General features: G+C 42.5%; 1 protein-coding gene across 1 annotated transcript in view; it reads right to left on the reverse strand.

Moving 5' to 3' along the window:
- The window catches only part of LOC149127640 (maltase-glucoamylase-like), a 46,039-nt gene that overhangs the window by 14,826 nt on the left and 10,837 nt on the right, over window positions 1–20,376 (reverse strand). Inside the window, exons 4-10 of the mRNA XM_089329636.1 lie at window positions 9,802–9,922; window positions 8,818–8,927; window positions 7,695–7,846; window positions 6,734–6,905; window positions 5,097–5,196; window positions 3,122–3,234; window positions 2,647–2,772 (exon numbers count right to left, since the gene is read on the reverse strand). Of these exons, the coding sequence (XP_089185762.1) occupies window positions 2,647–2,772; window positions 3,122–3,234; window positions 5,097–5,196; window positions 6,734–6,905; window positions 7,695–7,846; window positions 8,818–8,927; window positions 9,802–9,922 (894 nt within the window). The remainder of the gene's footprint in view (window positions 1–2,646; window positions 2,773–3,121; window positions 3,235–5,096; window positions 5,197–6,733; window positions 6,906–7,694; window positions 7,847–8,817; window positions 8,928–9,801; window positions 9,923–20,376) is intronic.

The following is a 20,376-nucleotide window of genomic DNA, read 5'->3' on the forward strand; positions in this document are numbered from 1 at the left end:
GAATAAAGAACAGTGGGATACGTGGCCAGAACAGACAGTAGATACACTTACCTAAATATCTTGACCTACTAGAATTTTCTGCTCTCCTCCTCCAACCCCACCCCCTGTTTCCTCAGTATTCCTACTCCTGTTAATTCTCAATTCTATAACATGATATTTTAAATTTTTAATTTATTTTCTTTTTTAAGGTTTTTATTTAATAAATACAAATTTTATATGTACAGCTTTTAGGAATATAGTATTTCTTCCCCCCATTCCCACCCTCCCACCCTCACCCCCATCCCATCTCCTACTCTCTCTCCCATTCCATTTTTCATTAAGATTCATCTTTAATTCACTTTATATACAGAAGATCAACTCTACACTAAGTAGAGATTTCCACTGTTTGTACCCACACAAACACCAAGTATAAAGAACTGTTTGAAGACTATTTTTACCATTAATTTGCATAGTGCAACAGATTAAGGACAGAGGGCCTGCATGGGGAGTAAGTACACAGTGACTCCTGTTGTTGATGTAACAATTAACACTCTTATTTTTTACATCAGTGACCACCAGAGGCTCTTGTCATGAGCTGCCAAGGCTATGGAAGCCTTTTAAGTCCACGAACTCCATCGGTATTTAGACAAGGCCATATGCACAGTGGAAGTTCTCTCCTCCCTTCAGAGAAAGGCCCCTTCTTTCCACCAGGGTCTCACTCATAGAGATCCCTCATGTAGGTCATTTTTTGCCACAGTGTCTTGGCTTTCCATGCCTGAAATGCTCTCCTGGGCTTTCCAGCCAGATCCAAATGCCGTAAGAGCTGATTCTGAGGTCAGAGTGCTGTTTGGGGTATTTATTTTCATCTCATTTGAAAGGCAGTGAGACCAAGCCAAATAAAGAGAAGTGTTCCATCTGCTGATTCACTTCCCAAATGCTAAAGCCAGGGACCGAGAACTCAACCTGTATCCCTTGCATGAGCAGCAGAGACCCAAGTACTTGAGTCATCTCTGCTGCCTCCCAGAGTTCTCATAGCAGGAAGCAAGAATCGAAAACGGAGGGGCCAGCGCGTGGCACAGTAGGTTCATCCTCTGCCTGTGGCGCCAGCATCCCATATGGATGCCAGTTCTAGTCCTGGCTGCCCTTCTTCCAATCCAGCTCTCTGCTATGGCATGGGAAGGCAGTAGAAGATGGCCGAAGTCCTTGGGCCCCTGCCTCGGTGTGGGAGACCAGGAAGAAGCACCTGGCTCCTGGCTTCAGATCCACGCACCTCCAGCCGTTGCAGCCATCTGGGGGGTGAACCACTGGAAGGAAGACCTTACTCTCTGTCTTTCCCTCTCACTGTCTGTAACTCTACCTCTCAAATAAATAAATAAAATCTTTAAAAAAAAATGGAAGTAGGACTTGAACCCAGACACTCCAATAGACAGTACAGTTGCCCCAAGCACCATTTTAACCACTGTGCCATATATTTGACCCCTAAGTGCTTCTTTTAAACATTTATTTATGAACTTTCTTTCCCCCAATTCCAAAATGTTGATTTATTACCAATTCAATAGCAATCAAAGTACTAGTGAAAAAAACAGATGATTGTAAAACTTGTTACATGAATTTTTAAATCCATTGAATTATGCAGCATTTACACTGCAACTAGCTATACAATCTTGGTCCAGTTATTTCCAGGAACTTAGCCTCACATATCATCAGTGAGCAAAGGATGCTAACCCAGATGACTCCAGACTGTGTCCAGTAGTACAATTTTTTTTTTTTGCCTAAGTCCTTAGGATTTAAAATTACTCCCCTTCCTGAATTTCTTCTTACAATATTTGTGAAAACATCGTTTGTCAAGGAGTAGAAGAGTGGATGTGGATCTGCACAATTTTTATCTGATGCTGAACCTAAGAATTGAGCTTATAACTGAAACTTAGAAGAATTTCTTAAAGTAAGACATCACTTTAATGGTAAGTCTCTGCCGTGACATCGTGAGTTAGCCAAGAAAATCTACACTGAGAAGCATTAATATTCTACAATCCACACTTAGAGAAACAGCTTTAGAATTCATTTTGTAAAATGGAGTCAAAACAGTAAGCACAAGTAAGTTTTACAAAAATATTTTATGATAAAGCCAGAGGAAAAAACCTGATTGCCTCCTAAACCATAATCATAATCTCTAAATATTATTTCCTACTATCAAGACTAAGGGTTCCTTAAAGAAACATTGATTCGACAAAAATGTCTGAAATTCCAAATATATAAAATCATTATATTTCAAAATATAAAAATTCAAATTGATAAAGTAAAAATAGTTGTTTATTCCTCAAGGGAATTTATTTTTGGAGAAGTTTATTTGCTGTTGCTGTAGGTTTTCTTTTAATTTTTATTTATTTGAGAAACAGAGAGGGGTAGAAAGAGAGAGACAGACAGCGAGCTCCTATCACTGGTTCACTCCCCAAATGCCTACAAAGGTTAGGACTTGGCCACAGCCAAATCTGAGAGCTGGTAACGCTATCCAGGTCTCCTCTGTGGGAGGCAGGAATCCAATTGCTTGAGGCATCGCAGGGTCTTCACTGGCTGGGAGCTGTGGTCAGGAGCTGCACTTGGGAGTCAAACCCAGGCACTCCGATGTTGGAGGGCTAGTCCTAGAGGAATTGTTCACGCCTGACTTACATAAGGGAGTTGTGCGGCACGGTTTCTCTCCACGACTTGTCTCATGTTATCCAGGGTTCCATACTCGTAACGACTGAGGTGAAATCCAAGAGCCCAGTATGAAGGTAGGGCTGGCCGTCCAATGAGCTGGAAAATTGTGAAATGAGAATTAGACAATACGCTACCTTTGATAAAACTTTTTCTATGTGTTGGCTTGGGGCATAAAACATATTTCGCTTTCCAACACACTGATTCATGAACGGCTGCATGCTACTCTGTTTCCATATGCTTTACAAACCACTGAGCACAGGGCAATGTTTGTGCGTCTTTGTATTCTCCCCCCTTTTCATAACACTGAATATTTTAAGGCAAGTTTCATTTGTTCTCTAATGTCTCAAATTTTTAGAAGTGATTTTTGTGGGTCATACTTGCCTGTTTTTAAGAATGGACGCTATTTGGGATTTCCTCAGTAACAGCCATGATACCCTAACTTTACCTCTAGATATTCTTGAACAACTTGCTCGGGTGTGTCTCCCAAGAACACATAGAAGTCGAGAATTCCCCCGATGGTGCGGTAAGTGACTGCTGGGGCAGGCTGGAGGGCAACCTCTTGAAAGATTAAAAGTGAAAGAAACAGAAATTAGAATTCATTCTGGAGTAATACCTACAAGCTGTTAAACCGAAAATCACTGGCTATCTGAACACTAATAATGTGATCCTAATGCCTCGCACTTTTCATACAAAGGGCGAGACTGAAGATCAGCATCTCAGCACAAACGGGAGTCAGGGCATGTGTTCTGCGGACGTTTTTAATAATAGGTGATGGGGACACCCCAGCTCCTGTGGCAGCACACTAAGGAAAGCCAACCAGGCTCATCAAGGGGCCCGGAAGAAGCCACTGTGGCATAAAAGTCATTAGGGGCTAATGGCATTAAGTTGCTGAAGTCCCTGATTGCCCTGAAAGTAGGCCTTCTCAAGAAAACTCGGTTGTCACAAATCCTGCCCTATGGAGCAACTCAAATCCTCTCTGAGACACTGTGCACCATACCCAGACACTGTTCCAAGACCACTTATCACCAATGCACTTTCCTAAGGGACAATTTACCTATCCCAAAAGTCATTTTTTCCCATAAGCTTTCCCTATTAAAATGGTGCACAAGCGACATGCTCACCACCCCTTGGAGTTACACATTATTGAGCGTTCCAGTGCGAATGCACATTATACATGTAAATAAACTTTCTTTTCTCTTCCTAATCATTTTGTCAGTTTCATCTGCAGGCTCCCAAGAACCAAACACAACAGGGCAGAGGAAATGTTTCCATCCTTTCCCAGTCACAACCATGTCATTCCTGCCTCCAATTCCAGCAGTATTGCTAAGGCTATAACCCAATCAGGCACAAGGAGGAACCAACCTCAGTGAACTTCACACCAAACAAGAGCTGAACTAAAAAGTGTCAGAGATGACCTCACAAATTCAGAATCCCTCTACGTTCCAACGACCCTTCTCGGAAACTGCCTTTCAGTCTTGGCTTGCGTCCAGATCAACTTAAACGTACTTTTCCGTCAGAGGAACAACATGCGCAGAATATGTAGGATCGTGTGGCCTTTCCCATTAAGTCCAGTTGAGCTTGTGTTTGGATTCCTTTCATCTACCTGAGACTGTACAGCCTTATCTTATCTCAGTCTATTCTTGGACTATCGGATATCCTCACTGCCTTAGCATCATCTAAGATTCTCTTAGGCTCTTAGAATTAGGTGGCTTAGATTCATTTATTGGTTATCTTACAATCATCTTGGATCACTTGGAAGATTTTACAAATACTCTGTGGTAAAGCATCAGATCTTTTCTTTTTAATTTCCAATTAATTACAAAGAGACAACTTTGTAAAATAACATGGGAATGAGTTACTGGGCGAAGTTTTATATACGTGCTTAGATGCTGCCAGCACGGTTTACTCTCAGTTTCCATGCTTACTGTGGCCCTGAAGCGGTTTGTGAACCAGCCACAGACCACACTTTGAGTAGCACTTGTCTGCTAATGCAGTGGTGCTCAACGGTGAAAAGGGCAGAGGTCAGTACCCTACACCCACCATCAACCTAGGAGGTTCTGATCCATCTCCTCTGTCTGTGGTGATTCACTGCTAGGGTCTACTGAATGAAAGGCTAAGAAGAAGGGGGGGAGGGAAATGGGAGATATTGTCTGAACAGATTGCAGGGATGAGCTCATTATACTAACTCTGCAATAGAAGAAGAAATTCTAATTCTAATGATGCTAATACTCTAACAGGGGCAAGAGATTCAGGGAAATGCTGAGCTCAAAGACAACCCCCTGGCTCGCGGCTGTCATGGGTCCACAGGTAAGGAGGCAGAAAGGGAACATGTAAGCCTTAACCTGCGTCTCAGTCATTCATAAAGGGACAGGGACTGAACTCAGGTCACTGCTGTTTACGAATGTTCATTGGTCTTTTACCCATGGCGTTGCTGTTCATCAGAAATACCCCAAAGGACAATCCACTTGCATCTTCCAGGCACAGGAAGAATGTCTGAGCACCATACAGGTTAGTTCCATCCTAAAGGAAGATAATTAAGAAGAAAAAATTTACCACCAAGTAGTCTAACCACCATATGGTTGGATTGGCTTAGGAAATCCATCTTTAACCTGTGAGTAACTGCCAAGAAATTCAAAGTCCATGAAGATATGAATACATTTTAGAACGTGGGACCTGTATTTGGCTGATGTTAATTAACCACATGATCCAGTGCTTTCATATAAATGAGCCAGCTGTGACCATTCATTGAGTAGGAGTGGAGGTTGTATTATATGTGACAAGGTGGAAGGGTGGGGATTTTCAAACCATAATTCAAAGAGGTACCCCTCTCAAAGATGCCAGTTCTTAACTCAACATCATTTGCGAAAGCACAAAGATTTAACATGAATGAAGCAACCATAAGGAGCTGAAGGCTAAGACTCCACAGCAAGGGAGTTCTCAACACAGACTGCACCCCAGATCCATGGGAACAAAATTCCTGGGGGTGGAAACGGACATTGCTATTGTGTTTTTTTTTTAATTTCCCAAAATAACTCCACCAGTCTAGAACAATGTTTTCAAAAGTTGATGTATTTATGAATTACATGAAGATCTTAATTAAGTGAGCGTTCATCTCTTACATGTGGGTGCAAAGATTTACATGGTTTGCCAGCATCTGCAGTTGCTCAAATGAATAATGACCACCAGCCACTCCTAGATAAGTAGCTCTGACCCAGCACCTTCTCGGCTTCTCTGGCAGGCAGATGTATGGCAGAAAGCACGTACTTTATGTCAGAGCACGTAAAGAGTGGGTCCTTTCCCTGCCATTTACAAATTATTTTACTTGGGCTAAGTTGGCTTCCCTGAGCCTCAGTTTCACCTATTAAATGGGAAAATTATGTTTTTTTCTGAGTTGGTTTGTGAAATAAACATAATACATAAAAATAGTTGCATAATAAATTATTGCTATGATCTTATATCCAGGCATTAGTTCTCCTTAATCAAGAAGTCCCCAAATGACAGAGTACTTCTAAGCTGGGAATCAGCACTGCTTCGAATTTTAGCAGTCAAAACACACAAAGGCAAAATAAAACAGTAATAGCAAAAATGAAACTTTGACCACCTAATCATTCATTGTGCAAACAATGACTCATACATGGCTATGGCTGGGACTTCATTCTATGTTGCTGACAAATCAGTGATTTTTCAAAGATCAGCCTAAAAATCTGGAAATCATAATCCACTGTTGTTCAAAGTATAGATAATAATAATATGTTTATTTCATAGGGAAAACAGAGTTTAAAGTAGTTGGCATTTACTGAGTGCTTTCTATGTAGAAGGCAATCTTTTGGAGAGTTTGCAGGCATCAGTTCATTTATTTCTCAACAGAACCCTATAAGGATTATCCTCATTTCATAGATAAGGAATTAACTTGCCCAGAACACACAACTGGGAAATAGTAGGGACAGAATTTAAATGCAGAAAGTGTCACTCTAGAACTTTACCTTAACTACTGGGTTGTATGACTAGAAATACCCTTCAAAAACTCAGTAGAAAGGGGCCCATCCTAAAATCTTACCTCACTGGGGGTTGTGTCCCTGGTAAAAATAGGCCAGGTCTTCCAATTCATATCATGCCGGTACTGTTGGTGCACATGTTCCCCCAGACCATACACGTTGGCGCTGGGCAGGCGGATGGAGAACTGCAGGAACTGATCAGCAAACAGGAGCGGCCCAATGCTCGAATCAAACCTAACAGGTGGAAACACGGGGGCAGGTGGGCAGTTGGGATATGCAGATCATAACTGCTTAGAAAAGTGTTCTTTAAGACTCAGTGACTCAGCGTTCCCATTTACCTCCTGTGATATTGCTCCACAGACACCAAGAGTTTAAGACTCCTCAAGGGTAGATACCATGTGACACGTTTTTGGTTTGGTTGTTTTTTTTTTTGTTTGTTTGTTTGTTTGTTTTTTTTTGACAGGCAGAGTGGACAGTGAGAGAGAGACAGAGAGAAAGGTCTTCCTTTGCCGTTGGTTCACCCTCCAATGGCCGCCGCGGCCGGCACGCTGCGGCCAGCGCACCGCTCTGATCCAATGGCAGGAGCCGGGTGCTTCTCCTGGTCTCCCATGGGGTGCAGGGCCCAAGCACTTGGGCCATCCTCCACTGCCTTCCCGGGCCACAGCAGAGAGCTGGCCTGGAAGAGGGGCAACCGGACGTTTCTTACGTTTGCCCCCCAGAGGCCCTGCCACCTGCCCTGAGCACACTACTTATGTGACAGGAGATGTTCAGTGAATATTCACTAGTAGGCAAGTGGTTACATCAGTGGAGAAAAGGAATAGAGAAATAAAGGGTAAAAATGGCCAAACAGAAGGAAGGAAGAGAAAGGAGGGCACAGAACAACACACACGTGGAGGCGGAGTCTGGTCACCGACACAGGGCATAACTGAGGAACACTGCTGAAAGGCACCATTCCTCAGGCTCTCAGAACCCCTTATCCATAGTCTTCCTACTGTGACCCCCAAAGAGGTGTCCGAAACTTACAGAAGACGATCGTTGCTTCTTCTGGTCACTTTGATGCTAAACGGCTCTTTGGAGACCTCAACTTGGTAGTTCAAGGAGGAGGCAGCACTTCCATGGAAGGGCTGCACGTGCTCGTGGGGTACTTCATACCTGGTCTTGGTTGGGTCAGTTAACTGCAGAGAGAATAGGAGAGAGAAAGTCAAAACAAAACCTTTGCTATAGTCAAAAACAGAATTGTCCTTCCCAACACCAGTGCTTCCCCATATCTATGCCTGCTGTGCTGGAAACCACAGAATAATTAACTGCCATTATGGCACCAAATTCACATGTTTAGCAACTATGAATATAAGTTACTTTTTAGGTAAAGAGAAATACAACAAGTTTATCAAGGTGGATTATCTCTAGAAAATTCAGAACTGTGATAATTCCTCTCAAAAAAGTTCTTGAAAAATAAACTGTAGGGATAGATATTGTGGTACAGAGGGTTAAGCTGCCATTTGGAAGACCCCAGCCTATGTTGAGTACCTGACTCAAGTCCCAGCTACTGTACTTTTAATTCAACTTCCTGCTAATGAAATGCTGGGAGACAGCAGACCATGTCTCAAGTGGTTGCCATCCACTGGGAGAACCAGATGAGTTTCAGCCTCGCCCAGACCTCCTGGGTGTTATGGGCATTTGGGGAGTGAACCAGAGATGGAAGTTTTCTCTCTCTTCTCTCTCTCTCTCTCTCTCTCTCTCTCTCTGCCTCTATCCCACTCAAACACATAAAAATAAATAAATAAACTTTTTAAAAATACTCAGGCCAGCATTGTGGAACAGTGGATTAAGCTGTGGCCTGTGGTGCCAGATCCCATGTTAAAGCATGTGTCCTAATCCCAGTTGCTCTGCTTCCAATCCAGCTCCCTGCTAATGCACTCAGTAAAGAAGTGGAAGATGGCTCAAGTACTCGGACCCCTGCACCCAAGTGGGAGACCTGGATAGAGTTCCTGGCTCCTGGCCTTGGCCTGGCCCTGCCCCAACTATCATGGCTTTTAGGGAATGAATCAATGTACGGAATATCTCTCTCCCTGTTTAAGCCTCTGCCTCTGTCACTGTGTCAATCAAATAAATAAAACAAATCTTTTAAAAACAAACAAACTACAACCTTAAAGTGGAAACGGTTAGATGTCTGGTATTCTGCCGTGAGAAGGACGTTTTCAACATCATTTCCGAAGGGAGATGAAGAAGACAGACTTTTCAACTGGGCTGTGAATCCTAATATGTAGAGAAGAAATTAGCCACTTTTTAACTTAAAGCCACATAAAATTAAATTTTATATCATAGGAGTTGATGAAATACTTTTTATTTCCCAAAAGAAGGGAAGAGATGATGTGTGTCCAATCTCCCACACGCATGTTCTGGAGCCAGAATCTGAAGCTAGCACTGTGTTGCTCTTCTATAACAGCTACCCCAAATCCTCCCTCAAAGATCTAGCTCAATCCGCCAGTCCATCAATCATTTTGTGTTAACCAGATACTCTTTACACGCTCAGCCCCAATGTGCACATCTGCTGTATTCCTTCTCAGTCATTTCTAGATGACATTATAGGCGACATGTACGTTGATGGTGTTGATGTCACTTCCCTAAGTAAATGGTAAATAGGTAGAAGTGTGACCTTATTCCAAGAACCCCATAAGCCAAGAGCAGCTGGAATGGGGAACATGCCTCTTTGTCTACACCAAGAGCCTCCCCAAAGTAAGAAGAGGGCATGTTAAGTTCATAAACACTGACGCTGTCTAGGTGACTTTTGTAGAATTTGGGTAAAATTGGAATTGGTTCTACTCCCTCAAATCAGAGTCAGCAGTTACAGAGTCCAAATCCCCTACTCCAAAAGTGATAGACATGAGGGCCAAAAATGTCATGGTGATTACAGATGTACAAAGGTACACAAAGGCAAAGCTGGAAACAGAACATGGTCTCCAAGCTCCCGAGGCACAGACTGAGTTTCTTTTGGTGCTAAAATAGATTGGTTCAGAGCAATGCCCGTCTCTGTCACACATGGTGGAGTGGCCCTGCAGAGCAGAACCGCGCACACGGCCAGAGCTCCAGAGGACCCAGACCTCCCGCCTCCTGGCAGACTCTGGCTTACCTGCATTTGTGTTTACAAGATCACTCTGCACTTGGTAGCCGTGATTCTTGGAATAGTAGCACCAAGGCACAGTTATAGCTCCCTGAGGATTCCAGCAGCAGCCACGCTGCTCACAAGTGGCCTGAAACAAGAAGTCAGTCAATGTCACCCATTAAGTTACATAATACTGTCATTTATAAAACATAAAGCATCTAATGAGATTGTGGTTACAAATAAGGAAATGTTCAATTATTAGAGAAATCATGCTGTATCTCGAACAGTGACAGGGTGTCTACTCACAGCCAATATTTCTGGCCTGTGTCTTTCCTCTATAACAGAATAGGAAGCACAATGTACCCCATATTTTTATAACAATAAAAGTAATAAATATATTTAAATATTCTAAACTGTAATATGACTACATAGCCAGTAACACAAAAATGCAAATGCACATTCATTCACATTGGTTTTGGCTTTTAGAACAAACAAAAAAAACTTTCAGTCAACTTTATTCAGAAGTTTTCAAATCAAACCAATTTTACTTTAGCTTTTAAATATATGTATTACATATGTGTGCATATTACACACATGTAACATGTGACATATATATGTACACAACCTCCTAACTCCTCCCACAGCAAGTCCTCGTTCCTTGACTCCCAGATAGACTCCAAAGCTTATTTAAGAAAGGTGCTTTAGACCACAATTAATGAGAATCAAGCGGGGACGACAATGGCTCTAACGTCTTTCTCACGTCGACCAACTTAGGAGAAGCAGCCAGGACAACGAAATCTCTCCCACTGAGTGTGGCCGAGCCTAGTGACTTCTAACCAACAGAAACTACAGCAAATGATGGCATGGCGCTTCCAAGACTGGATCACAGAGAGACTGTGGCTTCCACCCTGCTGCTCCTCTGCTGCACTCCTTTCTCTAGGGGAAGCAAGGTGTGCGACCGTGGAACAGTCCACGTGGTAGGGAACTAAGTGAGTTCCGAGGCTCAGAAAAAATCTGACCTTCTGAGTACAGTGACATCTGGTGGAATGAATCTTGCCAATAATCACGAGTGATCCTGAAAAGAGAGTCATCCCACCGTTCCTTGGACTCTGTGTTTGCCGCCTTCCGTGATGGGCATCCAGCTAAGCAAGGCCAGATTGCAAGTGGAGAAGCTGGGGACTGTACTGTTCGTGATGTTAAGTCATTATGTGCTGGGTGTTTTCTTACACAGCATAGGTAGTGAATATATTCTGCCAAATCACTTTTACAGGCAGAACCTGAGGCCCACAGAGACAAAAATAAACCGAGGTGAAGTGACCTGCCAAAGGTTCCCTACCCCTTGGACAGCAAAACCAGAATGTGGCTCCCTCACTGCCCACTTCCTTTCCTCTCTACTCTGGTTGAATCTATCAAGAGGACATGGCAATGCCTGGAAGAGGAGAGCCAAAAATTGTTTTTTGCTTAGCTGTATAATCAGACTCAATCAAATGCTGCCTTTTGCAGATAGCCAACACAGACTGGGTTTCTGTTATGTGAAATGATGTAAACATGAAATGCATTGATTCATGATAAATCTTACATACATAGCCCGAAGGCAATTTTATATTATATCATGATTTTATAAGAGTGCTGTGCCTGAAATAAAGCTTCTTGGTGTAGAATTTCCCACTGATGCCAGCATGCAGCACTCAAAATGTTCCAGGTTTTTTGAGCATTTTGGATTCCAGATTTATAAATTAGGGATGCTCAACCCGAATCAAAGGTGGAAAGCAAGATCTGTAATGGTTAACGTCACTGCAGGATCCATGAGAGGCCGAGCACTCAGCTGTAGCCAGCAGGGACGAGTTCATTCTTTTCTGCAAAATCTGTCCATATGGAACTTGAGTGTGACAGAAGAGAAGGGTGTTGAAAAGGGTGTCAAGCCGAAGGACCTCTGTACACTCTCCAGGGCTTAATAAGGTTTTTATTTAACTGGAAAGGGCAAAGATCAAGTGGCCAAAGCAGGAAGGAAAGTTGGCCAACTGGAAAACGCCCACCCTGCCTGCCATGGGGCCCAGCGACTGTGAACTGTGGGAGGAGAAGCAGAGCATGACATGCCAGATGGGAGTGAAGCACCGGATGCCTGGAAAACAGTGGTGGAGGGAGGCCAGGAAGGATGGTGCCGTCAGGAGGATGACGGTGCACAGAAGAATTAGAGCCAGGGCAAAACACTGCTAGGGCTGAATATGAGAATTAAAATCTAACAGATACTGCCAAAATAACACAGCAGGTGTAACTACCGCATTGAGGGCAGAGGTGAAGCGGAGCAATCCTCAACCGACATTTTGGTGCTGTGAGTTAAGCCACCAAGTGTGGCTTCAGCAAACCACATCGGAGTGCCAACGCATGTCTTAGCTACTCTGCTTCCAGTCCAGCTCCCTGTTAATGCACCTGGAGACAGTAACCCCATTGCTTGGGCTCTGTCACCTACGTGGGAGATCTGGATGCGGTTCCTGGTCTCTGGTTTCAGCCTGGCCCATCCCTGGCCACTGTGGCCATTTGGGAAGTGAACTGGTAGACTGAAGATTTCTCTCCTTTATCCTTGTCTCTGTCATTCTGGTTTTAAAATAAAATCAAATTGTCTTGAGGGGAAAAAGTAGTTTTAGAAGCAGGCAAAGAATGGGGCCAGAAGTAGTACATTAGAAAAAAATGGAACAAATTAAAGGAAAAAGACAAAATATTAGGAAAAACAAAGTCACAGCAATTATCACACTGTTGAAACACTTAAAAGACACATATAAATTACATTGAAAAATAAACCCAATTAAAAGCTTCTTATAAATCATACAACCAAAACTTCAGCTCACAAAAGCACTGAAAAAAACTGTTATGATCTGATGATCAAAATTTCAAGCCACCATGGTGACATCACCGCTCAAATTGGTTACATACCTAATAATAAAGATTTAAAATACATGTAGAAATCTTTAAAAATCACAAAATAAAGGAGGATAGCATATAATGGGATATTTCTAGAGATCCCTCAGTAATTGTCAGTGAAGTAGAAGAGGATGTAAAGATACTTTGCTTTTTACTTAATGAAGATATAGTGGAAACCATTCATGGGGTCTGCCTTTGTAGATTCAATCAACAGCACATAGAAAATACTCAGAAATATACTGGATCTGTACTCAACATGCTCATATTTTTTCCTGAAACAATACAGTATGACAACTACTGTTTTAGCTTTTACAGGGTATTAGGTATTATACGTAATCTAAAGATGATTTAAGGTACACAGGAGGATTAAAAGGTGGTAAGCAAATACCATGCCATTTTTACCAAATCTTCAGATTTTTGTATCATTGAAAGGTTCTGGAACACCTCCCATGGATACACAGAGACCACTGGGTATGGGCTGCGGCACCAACACTAACACAAGGATGGAAGAAGGCTCAGGAATGGAGAGAAACCACTGTTTAAGCTCCAGTCGCACTTTACTGTATTCATCTCCTAGCCGCCTCCAACTCCCAAAATCTCTTAACACTTGAAAAAGAGAGAAGAGCAGAAGCAAAGAAGGTGTTTTACACCAAAAACTCACACGAAGGAAAAGGAGAACTAGAGTTGAGTCTTACACATGAACCTAAATACAGAAACTAAAGAAAAAAGCACATGCAACATCAGCAACAGAAATCAGCAATACACTACATAAATGACCAAGTAGTGTTGCTTCTAGAAATACAAGAGTCCTTTAATATTAGAAAATTCAGGGGTTGCTCCTGTGGCGTAGTGGGTAAAGCCACCATCTGCAGTGTCAGCCTCCCATATGTGCGCTAGTTCAAGTCCCGGCTGCTCCACTTCTGATCCAGCACTCTGCTATGACCTGAGAAGGCTGTGGAGGATGGCCCAAGTCCTTGGACCCCTGCACCCATGTGAAAGACCAGGAAGAAACTCCTGGCTCCTAGCTTTGGATTGGCACAGATCCGGCCATTGCAGCCTTCTGGGAAGTAAACCATCGGATGGAAGATACCTCTCTCTCTCTCTCTCTCTCTCTGCCTCTTTCTCTTTCTGTGTAACTCTGACTTTCAAATAAATAAATAAATCTTTTAAAAAAATTAGAAAATTCACTTGTGTAACCTATCATAATAACTTACTAGTGAAAGTGCATCATATAATTATTTAAAGTCTCAGATATTCATGACAAAATTGTTGGCAAATGAGGAATAAAAAGTAACTTCCTGAGTGTGAAAATGGATATCCACAAAAAGCCAATAATTAAGCATCTTACTAAATAGTGACAGGTTAGCAGCATTTTTTTTTATTAGAAAGACGACTAACCCATGCCTAACAGCTAATAATTTAAAAGTATACTGGAGGTTTCAACAAGACAAAAGACAAGAAAAGAAAGAAAACCAGTAAGAATGAAAAAAATGAAGTTAATCATTTTTACTGCCAGACATAATATTGTCTAGGTAAAATGTATGGTTATCTTCTTAGAATTGTGTCTATGAAACACATGAAATCTATTCTGTTTATATTAACAAAATTTTTAAGATTTATTTTATTTATTTGAAAGTCATAGTTACAGAGGGTGGGGGGGCAGAGAGAGAGAGAGAGAGACAGAGAGAGAGAGTCTTCTATCCACTGGTTCACTCCCCAAATAGCCACAATGGCCAGAACTGGGCCAATCTGAAGCCAGGAGCCTGGAGTTTCTTCCAGGTCTCCTATGTGGGTGCAGGGGCCCAAGGACTTGGGCCATCCTCCACTGCCTTCCCAGGCCACAGCAGAGAGCTGGATCGGAAGTGGAGGAGCAGAGACTGCTGAGTCTCCGGCATTTTCTATAGCAACACAAATGGACTAAGACCACCGGCGTGCTGGTCCACCATGGAGTGAGTGCGGAGCCAATGTGCATGAGCAGGGCTCTCAGTCACTCACCCCTGCTCAGAATCCCTTTGCAGTGACCTGAAGGTAATCCCACAAGCCTTACACATGACCTCAAATAAACGAGATTCCAAATACAAGTACATTTTTAAAGGACTCAATTTCTGTATCTCTTTTTTTTAACTTTAATTTAATAAATATAAATTTCCAAAGTACAGTTTATGAATTACAATGGCTTTTTCCTCCTGATGTTTTTTTATTTAATAAATGTGATACAAAGTGCAACTTTTGTATTGTTGTGGCTCCCCCCCAACCTCCCTCCCTCCCGCAGCCCTCCCCTCTCCCACTCCCTCTCCCATCCCGCCCTTCATCGAGTTTCATTTTCAATCACCTTCATATTCTGTATCTCTTTTGGCCTCTGTTCTGATAGGTAATTAAGACTTTTTTTAATGTCAGGAGGATCTGCTGTGAACACAAGATAGAACCAGAAAGTCTCCATGCAAGGACAATGCAGAGAATGAAGGATCTTATCATGGTTTCAAATGGAAGTGGGAATTGTAGAATATGAAAACATATAATACTTTAAAATTTCAAATCACTCTATATTCACCAAAATGTCTCCTGGCTATGTCAATGTGCTGCAAATTTGAATAAATGAGTGAATAAAATTAATCCACCTCGGTAAATATCTTCGTTACAGACTGTTCTATGTGTATCTTGGGTCACATTTTGAAAGCTGACCTGGTCCCTTCATTCTTTCCCAAGGTGAGGCCTGACAAAAACTTTTAAACAAGGATGCCACCTCTCCATGCCAGGATCTGTACTTCCTAGTACCCCAAATCAGACTGCAACAGTTTCCAAAAGCTTTTCCCTCAGTGGTCACTGTTCTAACATCTTTCTAGCCACATAGTTTAGTAGTGTGTTCCATCATCATCTGTCTAATGAATAAATGTATCTACGTGCACCTTGCCTCATTTCTCTGATAAGAATTTCATCGTATGTATGGAAAGTGACAAAGTCACATGGAGTGTTTCAGGAGCCAAGGCAGAACCTAGAACCCTGTCCCTACCATGACCTTGCCCAATGACTGCTCTGGCAATTTAAGGCATGAACATAAACTAAAGTCTGCATCAAGGACTTTACAGCTCCTGGCACCACATAATGGCTCTTAACTGAAGGGTGGAGACTCAAGATGATCTTAGCAAAATGCACTTTTCTTGCTGACCTATCACAAAACTTGATTCCTTAAATACATTGATAAGAAACTGGAATTTGGAAAGACATCGTATGTGAAATAAATGATAGATTATTAGGCAGTATGCATGCCATAAAAGATAACAAGGAATGATATATATAATTACCTCAATATCAACATTAAAATTACCATTTATATTAATATAATCCTTGGAAAACTCATAGTTTTAGACTGCTCTCAGCTTAATCATATTGCAGTGATGACAAGGCATGTGAGTTTATTTTAAGTATGTAAACCTGCTCTTCCATGTTCTTGCAGTACATACTAGCCCCAGAAAATCAAAGTGTTTGAAATGATTCCCCACGATCTCTTTCCTGAGCTGGCTATCTGACATTTGACTACCTATTTCTGCCCTTTGCCATCAATGAGAACTTTCTGAGTTCTGGACCTGGGGATAAATGTCTTCATTAGGGCGGCAGAAAGGATAGGCTGTCATGTAGAAAAGAGTTGTCTCTAAAATCTTCCTGGGAGTACAACCTAAGTGACACCTTAGAGGCGCAGGGTTAAACAGGGCCTTTAGCAGAGTGTGACGTCTGAATGCCACTCACCACTCAGAATGAACTCCAACAGGCACTGGAGTTAGGCAGAAACAGGATGGCCATATGACGGTAAAGAAAGCAGTTTTAATCACACACACAATCTGAATCAAATTCAGAAGCAATGTCAGGAAGTGACTGCAAAATACCAGGACTACACTGACTGATCCATTCATTCATTTATTGTAAATAGGGATCTCTTTTTCAACTACTTATTTGAGAAGCAAAGAGACAGAGAGCTCTCATTCATTGATTCATTCTGCAGCAGCCAAACCTGGGTCAGGCAAAGCCAGGATCCAAAGTTTCAGTCCAGGTCTCTGACGGGGTGGCGGGGACTCCAGTACCTGGGCTGTCAGCTGCTACCTCCTAGGGTGTGCATTCTCAGGGAGTTAGAATTGGGAGCAGAGCTGGGACTTGACACCAGGCACTTGGATACGGGATGAGGATGTCTCAAGTGACATCTTAACCCCCAGACAAAAGCCTGCCTTCAGGACTAGAGTTAGATGCCTGAGAGATCTTTTGTTCTGAGACCCAGACAAGGGACCCTGAGGTCCATTGTCTCCAAACAAATCCTCCATAGAGAACTCAGGATGGCTTGACAGGTTGCTCTCTTCTGTTCTGTATAGAGGATTGCCTCTTATTATGGGGATCAAAAAACAATGGGAGGGATGATCATTCGGCTCAGAGGTTAAGCCACAGGTTGATACGCTGGCGTCTCATAGCAGAGTGTTTGGACTCAAGTCCAGGCTTTGCTCTCGATCCCAGCTTCCTGCTAATGCACACCCAAGGAGGTAGCAGGTGTGTCCCTGCCACGCAGTCGGGGACCTGGACTGAGTTCCTAGTTCCTGGCTTTGTTTTGGCCCAGATCCAGCTGTGGAGAGCATTTAGGCGTGAGCCAGCAGATAGATAGCTCTCTCTCTCCCTCTCTCTCTCTCTCAGCCTTGCTCTTGCTCTATGCCTTTAAAATGAATGTTTCAAATTATAATAAACAATAGGATCTACAACCAAAAATCATCTGCGAAGAACCAGATACTGTTAGTTCTTTTACACATAATCAGAGAGTGTGTAGAGAGTAGGAGAAGATGATACAGTAATGACCTCATTATCAGAACATCCTGCCTAGCTCTTCTATGGTGTTCATAATTTCTTCTCATCCTCCTCCTGCCACACGAATACAAGGGGACTTTAATAAGTGTGTGTGGAATGCACATGATAAAAACACTATGCATGGATTTCAAAACATTTTGCACCAGAATAAACTTATCTTTAACTCTACTTTCCATGAACTTGTTGAAGTACCCTCGTATATCCTCATCCACTGACTCATCCTCGCAACAACAGCTGGATCTGCATCTAGTTTCCAGGATACATAAGCAGGCATCAGAGTGAACAGACATGCCTTCTAGGAGGAACCACGTCATGGATGGTACCAGTATTGATCTCTGAGAGTGCAGAGTGCACAGGAGAAGCACACGCACACTCAGTGGAATTGGAATCCTGTTCAACCATTGAGAGGAAGAGACCTGGTTATTTACAATAACAGGGAGGGAGCAGGAGGCCACTATGATAAAAGAAGTAAGCCAAGCACAGAAATACCAGGACAACGTGGTCTCGCCCATATGTAGAATCTAAAAAGCTGATCTCATAGAACTTAGGGCATAATGACAGTTACCAGAGGCTGGGGGAACAGGGAGGAGGGAGGGGTTTAGAGAGAGAAGGGCTGATTAGTTATAGGTACGAATAAGAAACTCTGGTATTCTGCTCAGTTGGGTTATTATAAATAGTGATTTTGTACTATCTATTTATCTAAAAGGAAAAAAACTAGAAGGATTTTGAGTGTTTCCATCAAAACAAATGTTAAATGTTTGAGGAGACAGATATGCTTACCCTGATTTGGGAAGCACACAATTAAAAGTTGTATTGAAACAGCATATGGCACCCCATAAACATGTACGAATTTATGTGTTAAAATTTTACAGAAAGAGGAGCATGTCAAGATCATAGAGCAAGTCACTTGGGCACAACATGTAGAAGAAGCCAAAGGTCATTAATGGCACCACAATCTTGATCACAGGGTCCAGTCTCGTGGTACACCACGCTCAGCTGCCACTTGAGACACCATATGTGTACTGGTTAGAGTCCCAGCAGCTGTGCTTCTGATCCAGCGCCATGATAATGCGCCTGGGGAAGCAGTGGGAGACGGCCCAGGTGCTCAGGCCTCTGCCACCTGCATGGGAGATCCAGATGCAGTCCCAGGCTATTGGCTTTGGCCTGGCTCAGTCCCAGCATTGCAGCCATTTGGGGAGTGACCTAATTGATGGAAATTCATTTTCTCGCTCTGCTTCTCCCTCTTTCTGTCACTTTGCCTTTCAAATAAATAAAATTAAATTTAAAAACTTAATTACAGGTATTTATTAAAATTCCTTATGATAAAACACCAAAGATACATTACTGTGGCAGTAATAACATCTTAAGTTTGCCAATGCCCAATTACAGGATGGGTGTTGTAGAAGAATATACATATTCAGAATACATTAGTCTTCTGGTGGGTTTCCAGCTAACTAGTTCCCTGGCACTGAATGATACGAGCAAGGAAATGGGCAGGCATGGACTCTGTATACCTAGTGCACTAACGTCCTGTTTAGGTACAACGCATCTAGACCACAGCTTCCTATTCCTATTGACAAAGCAGCATGTTGACAGTCCTCTACCTACCTCTAATCTCAGACGTTGTCTTCTCTTCTCATTGTACCTACCCTGTATGTCGGCCATATGGGATCTTTCAATATGTTCTGTATGTGCCCCATGATTTACTCTTCTGTAATTCTGTGTATATTATCTCTTCTCTCTTGAAGTCATGGTCCATTCCTTCCATCTGTTAAAATCCTATTTATCTTTGATTTTGGCACCATGCAGGAAATTCACTTTCTCTTTTACCTATTCTATGTTCTTTCACCTTTGTTTCCAAGTCCTTACTCCTCTTACTTTTTGTCCGTTACATGGATCACTTCATGTTCCTAGCTGTCAGGGGCACATCAAAGACAGCCTCCTCTCTCTGAGTCTAAACTCTTCCTTTTCCATCATGACTTCAACTCCTCCTATTCTCTTCCCTTACACTATTACAGTCGCCTGGGGCTCCTGGCTGTTTTATCAACACATCCAGGCACATTCCTACCTACATAACCTCCCCAATAATAAAAGGCTCGTGAAAATGGGAAATTATATTGATTATCAGAATTTGGGCTGCAAGACACCAAGCGCCTGGATATTTCAGAGTATTGGGCTTTTGGACTGAGACTTCATTCCTCATTCATTTTCCTATCTTCATTCATTGACCTTTGCCTAAAGAGATAACCAAGATTATGACTCTGATGTATCTGTCTTCCATACTCACACCTGCCTTCATCTTATCCCACGTCCCCAAGAAAAGTAACCCACTAGGGCAGATTTATCATCTAATAGGAAAGGAAAAATATCTTTTGGTATAAAAGACTTTTAGGAAAACCAAGAAAAGGCAACTGTCTGGAAATGATGAATTATGGGAGCCCACTGAGAATAACATGGCTACAGCAGTAGGTGTGGTGGTGACACATCCAAGCGTGGCATGCAGCAAGTGTCCGTTCCACTTCTGACGCAGATCTGCCGTCTGTGTCAGGGGGTTTCCCTCAGAGGCAGGCTGCATGCTGTTTCTATTCAGATCCCGTCACCCTTCTCAAGGTACCAGGAGACTGAGATGGTCTGTGCAGAGCCCTGTGCAATCGTGATAATTAGCGGCACTGCAGCAGAGGACCAAGACCTCTCTCTGTTTCTGGACTTAAGTAAACGCCCCAGTGCCTGCACTATCGTTACTCTGATATTTTAATCTTCTTCCAACAAAAAACATGACTCTTGAAACTGTGTCCTTATTTTAAGTCATATTTTATCGACGTGTATGAATTTTTATGGTAGATC

The sequence above is a fragment of the Oryctolagus cuniculus genome, chromosome 3 (assembly GCF_051225735.1).
Source record: "Oryctolagus cuniculus isolate XC-2025 breed Fujian yellow rabbit chromosome 3, ASM5122573v1, whole genome shotgun sequence".
NCBI classification, from domain to species: Eukaryota; Metazoa; Chordata; class Mammalia; order Lagomorpha; family Leporidae; genus Oryctolagus; species Oryctolagus cuniculus.